Source organism: Equus asinus, chromosome 4 (genome assembly GCF_041296235.1).
Source record: "Equus asinus isolate D_3611 breed Donkey chromosome 4, EquAss-T2T_v2, whole genome shotgun sequence".
Lineage (NCBI taxonomy): Eukaryota > Metazoa > Chordata > Mammalia > Perissodactyla > Equidae > Equus > Equus asinus.
This window is the reverse complement of record NC_091793.1, coordinates 41,996,729-42,016,676: the sequence shown is the minus strand read 5'-3', so window position 1 is coordinate 42,016,676 and position 19,948 is coordinate 41,996,729. Positions and strand designations below refer to the sequence as shown.

Below are 19,948 nucleotides of genomic sequence, written 5' to 3'. Positions count from 1 at the left end.
AGAAGGAGTAGGGTTTACTTAGCGTGAGCCAATTTCATTCTTATATCTTCACATTTTTCCTGTCTCTGTTTTTTCACTTCCACATGTGGTTGTATTAACTACTGTTCTCCCCCAGGTAAGAAATCTCTCTCTTTGTCTCTCTGTCTCTCTCTGTTCCTCTCTCTGTCTCTCAGTCTGTCTCTCTAAGTGAAAAAAAAGTTATAACACTTTATAGTATTTTCCTAAGTCCATTTTTAGCCATAGTAAATTCTCTTTAATCAGTAGTTGGGGAATGATGTTCTGGTTAATTTAATATTCTGGTCAATAATGAATGCACATGCCATCTGGGGATGGACAATCTTTGGAGTATTTAAATTAATAAAACATATTTGGTCCCAAATCTGAACTGAGCACAATTTAACCTTTGATCATTCAAAAGGTTTACCAGGATCTCTGAGGGGTGTGGGATCCCACTGCAATAATAGCATCTTTCATTTACATAGTGAATGTTTCTAGGTATCTTGTCTCAGTGAATCGTAATAGGAACCCATAAAGAAGGGGTTCAGGGAGGACTTCCCCAAGGTTCCACAGTAGCAAGGGCATTCAACACAGGTTGATGATGCCAAGACGGGCTCAGTCCACACCACCCTGCGGTCACTCATGCACTCTGTTGCTCTTCTCTGAAGCATAGTTTTGATTCATGACAGTAATGGAATGCCGGGGTAAATGCACCCTTGCCTCACCCCCACCCTCCCCTTTCAAGGACCAAGGAGGAAACAAGACCTTCCTTCTGTTTTTTCGGCAGGTAAAGATGCACATCATGTCCTCCTCACATCTCTTCTACCTGGCCCTGTGCTTGCTCACCTTCACCAGCTCTGCCACGGCTGGACCGGAGACACTCTGCGGGGCTGAGCTGGTGGACGCTCTTCAGTTCGTGTGTGGAGACAGGGGCTTTTATTTCAGTAAGTAGCCCTCCCTCTCACTGCTCTGTGGATTTACAACCGCAGGGAGTGTGTGAATAACTGAATAACTGCCCGTGGCTGGCAGCCATCCTCAGCCTCCGAGATTCCTCACCTTAAAGTAAGCCTAGTGTTTCAGCGGGACTGTGGCAGGTTTTGCAGATTTAGGATGGAATTTTCCTCCTTAGCAGTTTGTCTTTTAACGACTTTCTGCTGAGCTGTCCTGCAACTATTATACTCTACCTTCACTATTCCATTCCTTTCGGTGAAAAGATGGGACAAGCGACCCTGGGGGATTGAGGGTTTTGTTTTCGAGATCTGTGGGTGCAAATATAAACACATGGAAACATGTAGGCCTGTTTTAAGTGCTAGGTAATTTGGACTAAAATAGTAAGGTGGACTTGGAAAAAGAATGAAGGGGGCACATCCCAGATGTCTCCATGCCATATGAAATCACCAGGAAAAGACAGAAGGTGAACTTCGCTCCAAGGCACATTTGCAAATACATAGGCTGTCTCTAAATGCAAACTGGAATGCCATATTAATTTGCCCTCTGTGCAAACTGACCTTGATTTTTTTGTTATTGCCTTCCTTTGACGTAGCTCTTCTCTGGGGCTCTCTGGTGATATCTCCATCTGGAAAAGGGTTTCTGACAAGTGCAGGGTCACTTCTCCCAGAGTAGGTCTCAGGAGATTAAGAAGTCGACAGTCAATAACAAGTAGACAGCCAAGTCAACGCTTGCAAATGACAAACCCAAACAAAAGTCAGTGCTGCCTGAGGGAACTGATCCCTTCAAGAGTCTACCTCAGAGGCACCAGTCTCATTGTATATTACAGGACAGTGAAAGATTTAAAGCCAGATGCTCATTCTATATAATTCTTTGGAATTTTAGAGAGTTCCAGGAAACTGACGCTCAGGTCCTCTGTGAGCATGAATCATTCTTAGAGGTTCATACCGCTCAAGTGGAGACAGCTTACCTCAGTCACCCACTAAGCTTTGAATAGCTCCTGTGATGACTCACACACTTCAGGTCTCTCTCATCTTCTTCCCAGGTGGGGTGTGTGTGTGTGTGTGTCACTGGGGGGAGGAGCCTGTGTATAGCAGTCTGCGATGGGTAGAGGGAACGGGAAGAAGAGGCTTATAAGTGGACTGATGATCTGGACTCATTGTAGATTTGGTGACAAATAGCCTGTAAACAACTAGTGACAGAGAATGAGAAGTGCTTCCTACTATTTGAATGGGCAGATTCTCACTCTTTGTTTCCAGCCAATGCTTTAATTGAGTGAATTCATTTCTTTTTCTGGTAATAAAGCAAGTCTATCCAGTTCTCTGTTCAGTGCAGATGAATGAGTTCATCGGGTGAGCGCTTTTCAAATAGCAGACTGGTTTTAACTTTAAAATATCTCATGGAAGGCATATGTCACATCAACATCACCCAACAATGGGTTGTCATTATTCTCTACTTTGCTGCTCCTGATCTATGTTTTAAAAAATGAATAAGTGGTTCTCACGTATTATGCTCAAGAGGAATTTATTTTTTGCCTTGGTAATCCATTTGTGCGATTTCCTTTGATCCGCTTCACTAGGTGATTGCCAATCCCACAAGTATCTTCTGTTGTGTGCCGTGTTGAATTGTGATGTTCAGCACGACATGCTCCAGGAGTTCTATGCACAGTGCATGGAGACTAGATCCTTCTACGCCTGTGATGTTTGCGTTAGATGACAAAAAATGAGAATGGAAAGAAATGATTTGGTACCAAGTAAACATACGATACTTATGCATATTCACATAGATACTTAAGAGTATTGGACAACAACAATGGAAACTAGTTTCAAAATAGTGAAAAGTTTCTTTCATTCTGTTACTCTAATGATCAAGTTTTAGAAAAGATTTTTTTATTCTATTTTAATAACTTGAAAGGGGAAGGTTGTATACAGCAACTCTTGATTAGAGTATGACTTTGGATAGAAAGTGGCTTTACAAATTATGTATTATTATTGTCAGTATTGTCATTGAGAGTCTATGTTCCATCAGTTCTGCCTTGTAGAATTCTGTGACTCAGGTAAACTCTTTGTCTGACATAGATCCTTGTGCACAAAAGTATTATTATTAACTTTGTAGTCAACGGGACAATCCTTTTTGCCCAAGAGAAGTTAGCCCCTTTAAAGTCTTTAAATCAAAACACTAATGGAGCATCTGCTATGTGTAAGACACTGTACTAGGCATGAATGAGATGCCTAGAAATGAATGAGAGATTGACTTTACCTTCAAGGCACTCACAGTCTAGTTGGGAGGTAAAAAAAAGAAATATGCACATAAGTATTATCAAGTGTCATAGGAGAAAAATAATCATGGGAGAATAGATGATAGTCCTTTATGCCTTTCCTGAATACTTTGTCCCTTATTTAAAATCACCTAACTAGGATCTACCTTCTCAATGGGCTCCTTGATGCCACAGGCCATGTTTAATTACCATTGAATCGCAGCATCTGCTCAATATCTGGCTGATATAGTAAAGTCTCATATTTGATTGTTGAACTGTTGGGACTGAATTGAATTGAATCCAAGCGAATAGAATGGAATTACTCATTTGGGATCTCAGTCTTTAGAATCACCAAGAATTAGGTTTGTCAGGTACTTTGGACAATTCTTCTCGCCTCATATTTACCCAGCTATTTGATAAAACTATTTTTCCTTTTTTCAATTGAATATAATGTATGCTAACAATGACTTAGAAGCTGCATTTTGGTCATCCCTAAGCTACATTGATGGTCTGTTTTGTGTCTGAGCCAATTATTCTTATAGGCATTAACTGTTGTCAACAAATGTCATTGAGTTTCCTTTTTGTCCCCTGAGATTTACTGTGTGTGGAGAAGTCAGCTTGAAGCATTTACAGTCTTTGAAATATTTTTTACAGGAAAGCAGTCTATCCCTTGTCAATTGACTCTTATTATTGTTTTTACCCTTATTTTCAAAGTTTTCTTGAGGCTGTGCCTTTTATTTTAAGCTGCTTCAAATCATGGATTTTCTTTTAATAGTGGAAGGCAGTTTCTGATCTTAGTTTGAAATTCAAACATCTAAAAGCAAATTGCCTCCATATATCTTTTTCATTGAGGCATAATGTTTAACAAGGAGAGGTTTTTCAACCCTGTTAGAGACAAAACCATTCTGAATAAAATTGTTTTGGAATGCTTATTTTGTGTAGATTGACTCAGTGTTGTGGATGAGCTCATATTTCTCTACAAGCCCAAGGTCCACTAGAGCACAGTGGAAGCAGCCTTCCAGATTATCTGTTTTGTGAACGTCTTCCCGGAATAAGTGGAGCAGTTCCTCTATAATTAATGCAGCTTCCCCAGACATTTTATGAAACGAAAGTTCCAATGAAAAGCTAATTACTGCTTCTTCCCTATGCATCATAGTAAGAGAGCATATCAACCAGTCTTGCACACTCATAATCCTTTGAGAAAAATTGTAGTATAATGGAGGTAGCATAAAGGCAAAGAGCTAGCTATTATCTTACCAGATTGATGGAGCCCTCATGTAAAGTGACTTGTGATAACCTTGTTTTGCATGAAACAGCAAGAGGAAAAGAACTTCAAGTGAAACAGGAGAAGTTAAGCTTGCCGTAGATATAATTTTTGACAGCTATGGCGATTAACCATTTTCACGTGCACTTTAGGGGCTTGTGGAATTTCCCTCCTTGGAGATACTTCAAAAATTGATAGACAACCAACCATCTTGGATGGTTTCAATTAAGAGCAACCAAAAGAAAGCAAGTTTCTGGGGTCCTTTTTAGTTTTAAGAGCCTATAAACAGTCCTTTAAATAAACTGTATATGCTTTACCTCGGCAGTCTGGGAAAAAGGAGAAGTAAATCAATTAGAAATGAAAGTTGGATACCCTTTTGGCTATTTCAGATTTATAGCTTTTGTAAAACATACTTCCAATGCATAGTTATTAAGAACAGGTCTGAATAAACGAATGGCATTCTTCATGTGTTAAACCATACTGTTTCACAGAGTTTAAGGGAAACTTTGCAATGAATTTCATTGTTATTGATTGCAACAACCTTCCTAGATCTAGGTTATTATTATTAACTTAAGCTTTTTTCATCTGAAATAGAGTGCTCAGAAAACTGCTCCCAGACCTGTCATTCATTAGCTATATGACTTTGGCAGGCATTTAAACTTCCTGGGCCGAAATGTCCTTGTCTATAAAACAAGGAGATTTTGTTAAAGTAAATGACCTTTTCTAACTTTAACAGACTCGTAGTCTAGGTTGTAATTAACAAGGATTTTGTGCTATTCAAGAAAGGAGAACCTTGGATTTAAGTAGTGACCAAAGAACTATAATCTTCTTTATCTTCTATACATAGTTTCTGTTCGTCCCCAAAGATAGGAGATTACACCTACTTAAAGAAAGAGGATCCAGCTTCTTTTTTGTTTTAAGCTGCGTTTCAACCCCTCAGGGATGGAATCGAAGCTCAGGCATGACCAAATACACTCGGGTCATCTGGCCAAAGGAGCACATGCCTCATGAAAACAGATTGCCACTTTTGTTTGCTAGGAAGGAGCAGCTTACAGTTCTCATCTTGGCATTTTCTCACTCTCTGGAACGTAAGGACGAGTAGGTCAGTTTTTACTAAATTAGAGGAGACAAATAAGAATCTATAAACTTCTAAACCTTGACCAAAAGCTTTTTTGCAGTCTATTGATACTCCCTTCCGAATTATACAATTTGGGGCACTCAAAGATACACTCACCCACAATTAGCATTGCTTTGAGTGGGGCTGGATTTGAGCTGCACCATTTGCATTCCTTGGTTTGGTACCTTGTAGCCTACCAGCCATGCATTTGTACGACAGCTGGTCAAAGTTAGGTACAGTCACTGGCTGTGGAAAAGCTTTTCTTTCTGAAACTAATTGGCATATGTGGGGTTTGACCTTATGGCCCTTACTTCATTAGCACCCCTAAGCTAATAGACCACAGGTATTCTTAAAGAAAAACAGTGAGTTTTACTATTAACCCTAAGTACCTGCTGCTACTCTTTAAATATGCCCAAGAAGACAAAGGGACCACTAAGAAAGTAATAGTTTCTATGCAAAATTAGAAAATAATTTTTTTTGACATTCTAATGGTCTTCAAGACCATCTCCTTCCTCTCTGATGGAGAATTATAAGAAGCAGGAGAGTGAACGGTTCAAGACCAAGAGCATGGTCTCTATTGCCAGGAATCCAGGGTTTGAATCCCAACTCAGCAACTTACTTGGGGGTGACTTTGAGCAAGTTACTTAATCTGTTTGTTCCTCAATTTCCTTATCTGTAAAATGAGACTTGCCTCATGGGACTGAGGTTAGAATTAAACGGGTTGATATATCAGAACATATTAACTTAGAATACTGCCTGGCATGTAGTAAGCACCATACACGTTAGCTACTATACTTATCTATTCTCATTTGGGATCAGTCGCAGAGTCCATTGCAAACATTGAGGTATGTGAACAGCCCAATTATATACTCATTTTCTCCCCTTATGGGTAGCTGATAAAACCTGTTATTAGTAGTAATAGTTACATAGTAATATCGGTAACAGGAAGAACGTCTAATGTTTGACTAGTATATTTACTTTTTCAAAATCCAGTTATATCAGCTGTCTTATTTTGTCTTTACCCCAGTCTTGGAAGGCAATCATTATTGCTTCATTGGACAAATGAGAAATATGAGACACTGAGATTTTGTGACTTACCTCACTGGATGGATCCAGAACCAAAGTCAAGGTCTCTTATCTCCGAGAAGCATGTTCATCTGGCCATTCACATTGTTTAGAGGCACAAAGCATTGTAGCTTAGCCAAAATCCCTGTCCTCTTCTGAGAGATAAGAAGCAGGAACCCCAAGGTGACTCTGCTGATTCTGAACATTCCTTTGAAACGAGGCACGAGGGAGATATCCATGTAATGACCCTACATTTTACCTTCTAGAAAAATTTGGGAAATACTAATACAATTTCCTCAGGGTGAACAAGAAAAGTCTTCTCTGATTAGAGCTGCTGCTGTTCAAGAGTGTTCACAGACTGAAATCTTGGACTCCAATCAGACAGAGCACTGTAGCTCACCTGTGAGCACCCGGATATGCAGTATGATCTGAGGAAGGCCCTCCTCTGGCCAACTTCAAGTTAACTTCTTCCCCTGCCAGCAAACCTCAAGTGTTTCATTTCTTGCAGCTGTTAGTTCTGTTGGTTTTTCTCAAAGACCTACTGAAGAAGGGCTGTTTATTTGGACCCAGGATCTTTCTCTGGGTGCTATGAGAGAGGTAGTAAAGGAGAGTTGGTCACAAGGCACCATAATTCAGATAGTGAACCAGGAAGAGAGTTCCCCAGCTTGACCATGAAGGGAGCAGTGGGAACAGCCAGGGGTTTGGATGCAAGGCTCCACCTGTGCTGGTATTACTCAACTAGTTGTTTGAAGACCACTAGTATTGGAATGTCTTGTATCTTCAGTGGCTGGTAGGTTTGCCATTTTGGCTCCAAGAGTTTTGGCATTCTTCACATTCTCTGAGCCTCCATATACACTGTCCAGACATCATGTACCATGCCAGCATTCCTCAGGGCCTCTGTTAAGAGCCGACCTCATCCTTCTAGCAGGCTTCCCTCTGATCTCACAGCCCACACCAAAGAATCAGACACACTGAAAACAGGCACAAGATCTCTTCCAAGGAGATTTCTTATTGTTCTCAATAACAGGCTACAAAGCCTTTGCTCTTTTATGCGGCCAGACGTCTCTGACAACCATGGTGGCAAAAAATTGTTTTTGCACTGAGCTGCTGCCCTGGCAGAGTTCCATCCTACACCTCTCCGTGAAATATCAGCAAGCTCTTACATCACAAAGAATTACTTTGGGTTGCCTGGAAAGTTCAAATCCCCAGGCCTTATTAGCTGTTAGACTAAGGAGATGACAACACAGCATTCTGTTTGTCTCTATCTATAGGCAAGATCATGTTTAAAACATAGCAAAGAGCTGTTATTTGACATGCAATTCCTTAACTGCAGTAAGCTGTATGCCTATTTAATGCACTGTTTAGTCTCACATTGGCTAAAGCCACTTAAAGAAGCACTTGGCAAGCTCTGGCTTTTCATTCTTGGCATAGCTGCCCCTCTTACTTTTTCACTGAACCTTAAATACCAAGAAAAACCCTTCACTTTACATCTGGCGTATTGCTTTATGGAATTGCCCAGAACTTTTGCACGTGGCCCTCTGCATTTGTCCGAAGGTAATTAAGGGCTCTGCAATATTTGATCAGCAGCAGCATGGACACAAAGAGAAATTGTGCAACCAGCAGCGACCACACAGTCTTTTAAATTAAAACCTTTTGCATTAACTGTTCAGGCGTTCTGTAGGGATAAGGATTTCCATGCAAAAAAAAAAAGGCATGCTGAAGCACCCAAGAACCTGATTACTGATTAAATATACATCTTTCTAATATCCCCCTTAAAACTACCTAATTGTTCAAAGGAAGTAAAATTGAAGATTGCTACTAGCTTGGAAGCCCTTGAAAAATAATCTGGCCAAACACCAAGAACGAAACTCAGAAAGAAATGACGTGTTTAAGGTCACAGAGCTAATTAGTGGCAGAGGGAGAAGACACTGTTGATTCTGTTTTCTGAACTGGGCCTTTCTCACTTACCTGGTAAATTTAAATGGCCAGGAGAGGTCTCCAATCAAACTGGTTCAAATGAACATAGAGCTTGGTGGCTCTTTTATTACATTAAACTCACCTGAGACTTAACACTTTTGTTCCCTTGCTGGAGAAATTTGCACAAACTGAAATGATTCTCTGCTGTTTCCTATACAGTACACAAAGCCTTCAGATGTGCTTCAGGCATTCCAAGTCCACTTAAGGTCACAATTTAGACTATTATTGTATATTATATTATTCTGACTCTTTGGTCAATCTCTCCAATGTCAACTTGGGTAGAAACGCTTTGGAATGACTTAGCAAAGCTGTGCTCCTGGAAAATCTGAAACAGGCTGACGAGTTCTTGGATCAGCTTTTTTTCTGGAGATTTCTCTGACGGCCCCAAGCCAAAAGAAATTTACACCTGATTTTTTTGCAGATTTCCAAGCAAACACTCTGTGAATCTCTCCGGACTTTGTTCTTTCATCCGTGATCTTAATGAGGTACTAGAAAGCCTGTCGGAGGGGTCTTTTTAAACTTTGAAAATTTGTTATTCATAGTCAATTCTGTGAATATTGCTGGGAAGATGGTACTCCTGCCGTGCCATTTACCCTGATGAAATGGGTCTTTCATCAGAGGCAAGTGATTAAGAAAGTCTGCGCTGTGCCAACTCACTTGCAGCCAGCTCCTGCTTATCTACGAAACTGGGGAAAGGAGCACCAAGAGTTACGATTCTGGATGAAAGTGACTTGGGGACACCACAGATTTCAGCCTCCTCACTCCTCCTTCCTCCCTGCCCCCAGCCTCAGCCCCTTTGTGAGATCCAGCAGCATGCTTTTAAATCCGACTTCACTCGCCCTCACCTCCCCCAGCAGTGCCACTGGCAGCGGGATTTCTCAACCTCTTCACTCGCCCTCACCTCCCCCGGCAGTGCCACTAGCAGTGGTATTTCTCAACCTCAGCACTATTGACATTTTAAGCCAGATAATTTTTTATGGGGGGAGAGGAGCTGTCCTGTGCATTATAGAATGTTTCGCACGATACTAGGCTTCTACCCTCTACATGCCAGTAGTCCCATCCTTCTAGTCATGACAATCAAAAGTGTCTCCAGACATGGCCAAATGTCCTCTTGGGAGGGGACAAAATCACCCTTAGTTGAGAACTACTGAACTAGAGAAGTGTCTAGAAGAAAGGCAACTAGAGAGATGGGAAAGCCATGAATGAAAGTAACACACAAACTAATTATCAGTCACTAGTTAATCAGGAGTCTATTGTCCATGGCCCAGAATAAGCAAGGACAAGAGTCATTGTGGTTCTGAAAGATCTTTTCCAAAAGTATAAAGCTCTTCCTATAGACTATAGAAAAGGTATTTGCAGGGCCTCCCTTTTGTCTTGTTGCTATGAAACTCATTTATTTTAGTAACAGCAGGAGGGGAAGGCAGAAATGGTATAGAGCAAAACTGTGCACTTAGTTTGATTGTGACCACCTGGAGCAAGTGAAAAAGAAGCTGGTTATCTTTGACCTCAATATTTGTGGCCATTCCCTTCTTGGTCATATCATAAATAAGATCTCAATTCCTCACAAGTGAAAACACCTGGTTCAGAGGTAGTTTTTTCTACCACAATTTTTCTCCTCCTTTCTTATGTCTTTCCTATCTGAGTATCAGCACAGTCATTTTATTGCCCATAAATAGCCCCACCAGAAAGCAGAAAGAGGTCAATGAAGTATTATTTGGAAATCAGAAGTTCCACTTTTGGGCCTCACCCAGCTCTCTTAATAGTTCTATGACCTTGGAGAAGTCACTTAATATCCTTGGGTTTCATAGTCCCCATTAGTAAAATGGGAATAAAAATATTATACCTCAGAGTTGTTTTGAGGTTCAGCTACAGAAGTGTTTTGGAAACAATGGGCCATCCATATATGTCACTATTAATTAATTGAATTGAATACTTTGCGTTGTCCCTCTAATCATCACCCACAAATTTGTTCACTGGTTGGACTTCAACCATTCATGATGCTGAACCATTAATTCAATGGTTCTGCAATAATTATAATCAAGAAAAGATAACTTGGCAGTGTATCTTCTCAAGCTTATTAATTAAAAAGAAAAGCATGTTGGTATCTTCTACTCACATGTCACTTTGCATTTAAACCACCCAAGAGTTGATCAATGAATCTTCAGAATGCTCACTCAGTATTACTGTTTGTATCTTCATTGGAGGAAGCAGAGAAAAAGATGGAACCTATCACTTTACCACACTGAGCCTGCTTAAAGAGTTTGTCTCCACAGGTGGTTATGTATTCACTGAGGTATCACATGTAGGCAAAAGATTTCCATTCTCCCAAGTCAGCTATTGGTTATTTCTGCTTAGCCTCAAGAAGCAGTGTTCAGCAGAGGGAATGTACTCACTAATCAGAAAAGTATCTTTGTGCTCTCAGGTTGCCCATCTAAACTGCTTCCTTATCACAGCCTGATTTAAGGGAATTGAATTTTTTTATTTCAGCATTACATTAATGAAATCAAACTTGTGAGTTTCATCACCATATGGACCAGTGACCCTTAGATTCTTCTATCCCAGAGGCTTCACATCCAACAGCTCCCAATGACACAACATTTGACGTAGCAAGGGCACTTTTGAATCACACACATACCAGTTACTGCTGCCATGGATTTTTATCCTCTCTATTTTGAGCTCTTTCAGAAAAACAGAGACTAAGTTTTAAAAGTTTTTTCTGTCCTCCGCAGCATCAGTCTTGGCCACTTAATAAAACTCCTTGACTTGATGTTGAAAAAGCCTTTCCAAAAGCTATTGCCTTCTACTAATCCCCAGAATATACCCCATGACTTTCCATTTGCTACTGCCACCATTGTGGGTCTGAGATTGAAGGTATAGAAGAAAAAAGTCTGTTTGAGGTATCACAACTTGGGGCCCCTTCACTGTTGCCCAAGGAGAATTTCTCCTAGATCCAGAGTAAGCCAACTATAGTCGACAGGTAGTTTTCAAGGGTATCATAGGAGCCTTCACAAATAGATTCCACCTATGCAAATGGTTTTGAGAACGGAATCTCGACTCAATTCCTCTCTCTTATTTCATCTGAGGTATTCACACTAAAAGGAGCAGTGGTAGTCAAGGGAAGGTAGGTAACAAAGTACATCCCTGACAAATTATCCCCAAGGTAGGCACAACAGCTGGAGCATCAGCCCTCAGAGAACACTACAAGTAATTTCTATTTGCCAATTGAAGAATTGATGAGCTAGAAAGAACCATATAGAGCAAGATGGTCTTCTGCTCTCACTTCCCAGATGAGGGATGCAAGATCCAGAAAAAATATGATGTGCATGAGGTTGCAGAGCATGCTGGTGGGGAAGCCAGGACTGCAATTCAGTCACTTCGCTCTTACTCTAGAGCTCTTTGCACAGCTGGAGACTTGAAACTTAACCTTGATAAATTCATGTGCAGGTAGCACTGGCGATCGTAGTCCTTAAACTCAGAGTGAACTGCTATGTCATACTCTTCCAGTGTAATGCATCAGAATAGTCTTTGAAAATTCAAGCCTTTACTCATTCATAAACACTTTCTTCTAATTTCTACTACCCATTGAATAACATCAAGTCTCTATCTCAAGTCTGATCAACTTGACTGTAGGTCTGCGGATCTTCATAGACCCCACTAGTCTGATGGAGACAAATAAATAAATAAATAGCTAATTCCTTTCTGGGAATCATTTTGATTTGAAGTCATGTCAGCTGGTTGACTAATTTATGCATTTCGTATTGCTTCTTAACTCAGAAGCTAACCCAAACAAAAGGTATTGTTGATGCATTATTTCTGTCCCCACACATTCCTGACTTGCTAGTCTTCCATGAAGGTCTTCCATGAAGAAGCTTAAATTTTCCTACGTATTTTGAGTTTTATGTTTCTTTCCATTAAAGTTTCCAGCCGTTCATAGACATATTTAGTTTGGCAGAAGGTAGTGGTGACTCATGGAATGAAGAAATTTGAAAGCAAAGCTACTGAAAATGGATCTAATTTCTTTTTTGGGTAATTTGGGAGTGAGTGATTGATAATTTGTCTAATTTTTCCTGGTTTCATCATCTGCCATACTGCCAAATATTTGTTCCATATGGATGCTTTGTGATTCCTGAAACATATAACAAATTTCAGCTGCAACTATATCTAATATGGTCAAAGGGTAAGACTATTGTTGGCTCATTTTCTCATTGTTTTTGGCTGGGCACCCTCAATCAATGGCTATTGAGTGAAAAAACAGGATCATATTGAAACCATTTTCAGCATGTTCCTTTCTATGGATCCAACCATTTCACTGTGAGTTTGTCAAGCACAGCAAATGTTCCCTATTAAAGGGGTGATTATGTTTTCGGCATAGACGAGACTGCCAGTTAATTGCATTCACCTTACAATTTCACTCTCTCAATTTGGTGTAGAGATGTTTTTGGCTCTCCAAAGATTCCTTCTTTTCTGCTGATTCTTGCCTCCCACTATGGAACAGATATTTGAGGATAGATTCTGAGAAGACCAATGACACACTCATACAACAGGCATCATTTCAGGCTTACCTTAAGATAGACAGTCTGTGGGCCCTGAGTCATACGAATCATAAGACTTGTAAAAGGTATTAGTGCCACAAATCTGGCTGGCATTTCTGTAGATTACTAGTGCTTTGCATGCAATTATGGAAATCTCCCTTACCAGAGAAGCCAGACGAGGGTTCAGCAATATTGCAACAAAAACACCATGATGTACAAGCTAAAGACACACTAGAACTTAATTCTGGCTGGTTCTGATGTGTCTTAAAGTCTCTGATCTCTTAGTGTTTTAAAGTCATTCAGCAGCTGATTGGTTTCAATCGATGTAAATAATTTTGATGCCCTGCCCGATAAAAAAACAGCAATAATAAAGAGCAGAAGAGTCTATCTCTTCAAAGAAACCAGACTTTATTGAAGGACATGGAAAGTGTTTTGTGGCAAGAAACAATCTCTTGTTTATAAGGGAAAATTTCATTTGATTAACAAATATTCTAAGGGGGACACATCAATGTCCCATAGTAAAAATATAGTTTAGTGTATGAAGACAGATTAGAGCATTACTACTCAAAGCACCCTGAAAGCTTGTTAGAAATGCAGAATCAAGGACCCTACTCCCAACTAATTAAAACAAAATCTGCATTTTAACTAGATACCCAGGGGATTTGTATACACATTAAGTTTTGTGATGCCCTGATCTAGGGAATCCCAGGAACTAACTTGGTGACTCTCCTGTGTTAAGAGAGAGAACACAAAATAGTTAGAGCTGAACTTTCTCTGAAGATTTGAAAAATGTTGTTGGGGCCAAACCTGCTTCTGGTCGTTAACAAAATATATGCTGATTCAATTGTATCAAGTCTCCATTCTCTCAAGTTGGTGGAGCCTTTCCTCAGAGGAAGTATAGAACTGCTCTAAGGATAACCCCATGGCCTGACCTTCTGTGAACTGGAAATTGGAACTCCTAATTGCTGTGGCTGCAATTTCCAAACCCATCACCGGGGCCAGGAACTGAGATCCAGTTCTTAAGATCTTGCCAGTTTCTTTTTCAATAGTTACATTTTTCAAGAACAGCCAAGCAAGAGTCCTTAAAAAAAAAAAAAATTTCTAATTGCATTGAGTGGACAAATGTGTGTTTTACTCATATCAAATTGCTTCCTTTGTCATGCTCAGCCAGGTTCTAATACTATTCTCGTGACTATGACTTGATTAGTTCCATTAGAGTCCCCACAGGGATTTAAGAGAAAAGTGGGTTTCTGTCACCTATTGAAAGGTGCAGGGTAAACTTTAAAACTGCTTTCCAAAGAGACAGCTGTCTCCCCAGTTGAAAGCCTTCAGTAGACCCATTCTGGTACTTGGCAGGTTCCCCAGCCTGAGTTCATTATTGATGGTCTAGGTATCCAAAGGATGTGGCTTCTTCAAAAAGACTTTATCCCACAGCAGGCAGGTAAAAGTGTAAGAGGGCCAGTTTGTAAGTTCTGTTCCTTGAATGATGCTGGGAAAAGGGAGGGCTCTGAATTTGGGCATTAGGAAATCTAGGATTTACTCAGAGCTCTACTACTGAATATCTTGGTAAATTTGGTGACTAGTCCCATAGGTCTCAAAATCTGTTTCCATTGGAACACTGATATTAAGATGATCCTTGGTTCACTTCTTTCTGAAATGGGATCATTGTGATCTCTTTTCACAACTTTCCAAGGGAAAGAAATAAGTCATAGGTTTATGTGTTTTCACATATATTGTTTTTAACTTTAAGTACCTGCCACCTCTTAATTGTATTCAACTCTAGGATAAGGTGGTATTGCACTCAGCTCACAATTATATGTTTAATTTGTTTAGAGTAAATCCACAGCATTTTAGTACAACAATATTCCTGACTCCTTGGCACTGTACCCGTTGAAAGAATGTTGACAAGATAATTTTTAAGACCTTTTCCAGAACTAACATTTACTATTGTTTTGTGGAAATCTCTAAAATCCTTTAAGAAATCCGACTGGATATGGAGCTTGTTGTATGTTTCTTTATTGGCATTCTTCTTTCATTACTTTTGCTCAGTGCTTTAGTAAAATTATAGCACTAACCAGTTTAGTTCTGGCATCATCAGCTGAGCACCTGCTCTGTGCTAAGCAATACCCAAGGGAGAATGAAGCCATGCCTTCAAAGAGGTTTTCCAATAGTGTATGAGGACCCATTAAATATCAATCACACAACCCCAAGCTTGAGAATATACAAATATTTCTGCCCTATGTTATTCCAGGGCACACCATTCATTGACTGCATTCTAGTTAGCAAAACACTAATGATGAAAGGAATGAGTCAAACACAGCCCCTACCCTCATGGAGTTAATACTCTGGAGCAGATGTCATAAAATGGTACCAGACCCTACTCCCACGCTACTGAATCTAGCCCAGAGACATGTTTTGTTTAGTCGACTCACTATATATTTTTTTTAATTTTGGTATTATAAAAATCAAGAGATTTTAAACAAAAACAAAGATGAACAGCTTCTTTTGAAAAAAACAGGTGATCTAGCATTGCTGGCTGGCATTGCTGAGTGGCAGCTACTGGCTGGAGCCTTTTAGGTGGGGCATGTGCCCCTCCAGCTCCCCACAGTGCCTTACAGGCTTTCTTTATTCATCTATATACCCATCTTCCCTTAGCATGGCCTTGACCCATGCCACCCCTGCCCCAGATATGCAAGATCTCTTTGGATATTAACCATACACCTTTCTGTTGTATTCAATTCAACACTCATTTATTGCCTTTATACTATCACCCAGGCACTAAGCTAGCCACTGCTGATTCAGGTGAATAAGACACAGACCTTTAAGGAACTCTGCACCTCTCCTCAAACATAGCAAGGGTGCAGCTCAGGTAGAACGTAAACGACAATCAAGTCCTTCTGGTGAAGGAAGAACTCAAATCCAAAAAACTGAACATTCAATAATTTAGAGATCATCAAAAGGATATTTCTTCAAGAGCATGTGGAGTTTTTGGCCAGTGACCTTTAAAGCAAGAAAGGCCAGATTCCCAGCCAACGCAATGGACAAGTTATGCAATCACTCAGAGTGTTTAGGACAGTGGAGACCATCAAACTCAACTCTTCAGACAAAACGAGTTGTAGCATTGTAGTTTGTTTTGCACCAAGATCCAGAACAGCTGTTACCAATTCACTGGAAGATTACACATGTGTCCCTTCTTCCATTCCCATCACTATTTAGGTCCTCCTCATCACTCACCAAAACTATTGCAACAGCCTCCTCAATGATCACTCTGTGTCCAACACTGCTTGACACCGGCCATCCCGCCCATGAGATTAATCTTTCTAAAGCATAGTTCTAATCACTTTATCCCTTTTCTAAACAATTTCCAGTGACCATCCGTGGCTAAGTAAATTGAATCCAAACTCCCCAATTTGACAGTAAGGCATTTTATATAAGGCCTCTAACTCACTTTCCAGTTGTATTTCCTAATGTTTCCCTACAACAAAGCTCACAAACTGGCAGTCTGTAAGTTGTATCCAATTTTCAGAAGTGTTTTGTTTGGCTAATACGGTGTTTTTATAAAACTTTGAATTATCTGTCAATATTTACTAAACGACTCTTCCTCTAGATTGTCACATGCTTTCTGCTTTACCCAAATCCTCACCACTCTCTATTACCTTACTCTGGCTCGCTTCACTCCTTTCTATGACTTGCTTGGTCCTGATGGGCATTTGAGTTACAAATGCTGCCTACATGTTCCAACATCCAACCTAGATGACTTACTACCATGTGTTTTATTTCCCTGGACTTTCCTTCTGTTCTTCTCTCAAACTTCACCTCCTCTGTAAAATCTTCTACGAGATGTCAACTCTCTTTCCTCTGAACAGCAATAGCATTACTCTTACAATACTTATAATCTAGCCTATATTGTGTTTTTTTGGTGAGAGTTCATGCTTTATACCATCTGGTTGACTATAAGCTCCTCGAAGGTGAGGGCTGCTTTATTATCTCTGTAAGATCCCACATACTCCCTTATACAGTCAATGTCCACATGGAATTAATTAAGTCATCCATTTTTCTTTGGCCTTCCAGGCCTAGATTAACTGTGTGTGCTCATAACAAGGCAGTAACTTATTTGAAATGCAGACATGGCTGAGTCGGAAGGCCCCCGTGGAGTTTTAGGCATTTTCAAGTAGGGAGTGAGAAATGCTGTATCTAGAGGAAACTACTGAGGGAATTTAGGTAAACAGAACATGATCCTTTTTGTTGGAAGCTAGCTGTGATCTTCAGATTAAATCTCTTTTGCATGTCTCACAAGGAGAATCGGCAAACACTTTAGTATGCTCAACTCGTGTCAGAATTACAGGAGTCAATCCATTCCTGGGGCCCCAGCCAGCACTAGGTAGAGCACAAACACCCTGCAAAAAATGAAACAGAAAGCGCTCTGCACACTGCATTCAGAAGTGTCCATTTCTAAAGTTATTGAATGCCCAGAAAGGAGCTCTCATTCCTGTTTGCCCTGGCAGAAGGGCTGTCAACAAGTTACAAGGTTATAAAGTCAAAACTCACTGGCTCCAGAAATGGATCCAACTTAATAGATTTTGACCAAAATGACCAGTCATAAAATATGGACTAAAAAGAAGCAAGTCACTCTTCTAAAATGTAATTCAATTCAGCAATGTTTTATGGATTCTTATGTACCAGGATAGTGCTGGAAATCAGGAGAAAGCTAAACTAATAAAGCCAGTGGAGACAACTAATACTAATAAACACCTATGATGTTCTCAAAATGTGACGTAAAAGCCTGCCTTAAGGTTACCTTCAATCTGGTTAAGAATGCAACCCTGACCCATATGTAGGAATTCTCATCAAAGTAAACTGATGGCATTAAAATATATCATAATATATAAAAATGGCATTCTTTTTTTCTATCCTTTCTGGACATGGAAGATCTCAAAACATGTTTATTGAATTTCCAAAAGAATACCAAGAATTTTCATTCTTCTTTCCTATTTACAGTCTTGTGAGGTTTTCAGTTGATGTTTAAAAGTAAGGCGGAATTTGTCACCTTCATGCACCTTCTGTCTCCCTGGGTCATTGACCTAGGCAGAGGTATGGATGTGCTCTGTCACCTGAGAGAGGCCAGAAATACTGTGTGAACAGGCTGCTTTGACTTTGACTTGATGAATCCCTCCTTTTCTGAAGTTGCCAGGCCAATCTGTCCACCTCAAGTTCAAGGACACATCCAAATCCTACCTGGAGTCATGAGCTTCCCCTCCCATCTAACCTTCTGTATCCTCAGTCCAGATGGGAACCAATGCAGACAACATGAGCATCATTGGTTCATTTTCTTTCAGCACAAGAGTTCCTCAAAACAGAGATTTTTCCAAATTAAACAGAAATCCAACTGTGAGTGTCAGGGTATATTTGATTAACATTTATTTTGTCACCAAAGAGACAATGTTAGGAATCAGAAGGAGCTCTGAATATGAGGTGAGGAGACCTGAACATCCTAAGGAGAGTCGGCTTTGCTGGTTATAAGCTGGGTGCCTTTGGGCAATTCTCTTGCTTGTAAAATGAGTACAGTCAGCCCTGCCCTGCCTCCCAAATGGCGTCTTTGTGACTATCAGGTGAGATAATACCTGTGGAATCCTCACAAAATTCCAGGGAATCAAGGTCAGCTACAGGTTTCTCGAGATAATTTGAATGAGGTGCTGTTCAAATTGAAGGAGTGCTAGGCCACGGTATATTCTGAAGTTGCAAGTGGGTTAGCCAAGATGACATTCATGCATCTTCCTCTAGAGATTGGAGACTGCCATTCCTTTTTGGGTCGTGTATGCATTCTGTGGACTGGAATTACAAGGGCAAAAGTAGGAGTGGCTGTATTATTGGTCAGTGCTTCTCGCATTCCACCATCCCGTGAGTAGGGATAAGAGGTTAATTAAATACATCTCTCGGGCAACAGAAATGATCAAGGCTGTCCCCGGAACACAGTTGCTTCAAAAAGTAGGCTTTTGTTTCAGGGAAAATCTCCCACAGAGAAACATGGAACACCAAAGAGAACTATAAATAGGACTATCATTTATGTCAATTATAAATAGATTTGTTCCCTTTTGATTAGAAGATTAATGCTAGCTGAAAGCCTGCAGTTGAACAAAAATGAGGGAAAAACTCCTGACAAAATATTATTACATGCTAACAGTTAGATTTGATACCTTTTCCTTCCTGAGGTATTTTCTCTGATTTTCCCTAAATGAAGACTTTCTTCTCATTTGAGTTTAAAATTCAGTTTTTAGCCTTTGAGTTACATTTGTTCATGCTTCGTCACCTCCTCAGAATCTCTTCTTACCTTCTAGATTAGAACACACACACACACCTTTCTTTAAATGGAAATATTGAATAAACAATATCAGTGTTAAGAATTCCACAGGGGCAAAATTTTCTCCTCAGGCGCTCTCAAGATGGTCACCATGCCCTATTACAAAAGTTCTCCTTTTCATGAAGGAGATTCTTTACTAAAATACGATATACGTGCGAATCCTTAGCAAAAACTTAACAGCAAACATCGTGACCAAAAGGATTAAGTTAACAGTCAGTAGAGAAGGCCACATCCCATAGGCTGTTGCTACTGAGCACTTGTCAGATAGGCTGCCATTTTCCTTTCATTCTGGAGGGAGCATTTTCCAGAGGGTTCCCAACTCTTTATGTCTAGTTAGCCAACTCCTTGTCCTCTGCTCGCGTTCATGACTCATCTTTTCCCAGGGCCAGGGAGAGAAATGGCAGCTTCCCATCCAAGCTGTCTGCTAGGTTCA

The 19,948-nt window shown here is 40.2% G+C and overlaps 1 protein-coding gene across 7 annotated transcripts in view; it reads left to right on the top strand.

Annotated features, from left to right (window-relative positions):
* IGF1 (insulin like growth factor 1) overlaps positions 1-19,948 on the top strand; it is an 83,231-nt gene that overhangs the window by 18,065 nt on the left and 45,218 nt on the right. For all 7 annotated transcript variants that reach the window (XM_070507165.1, XM_014835027.3, XM_014835028.3 and 4 more), the window contains exon 2: positions 785-941. In XM_070507165.1, the coding sequence (XP_070363266.1) occupies positions 791-941 (151 nt within the window). In that variant the 5' untranslated portion in view covers positions 785-790. The remainder of the gene's footprint in view (positions 1-784; positions 942-19,948) is intronic.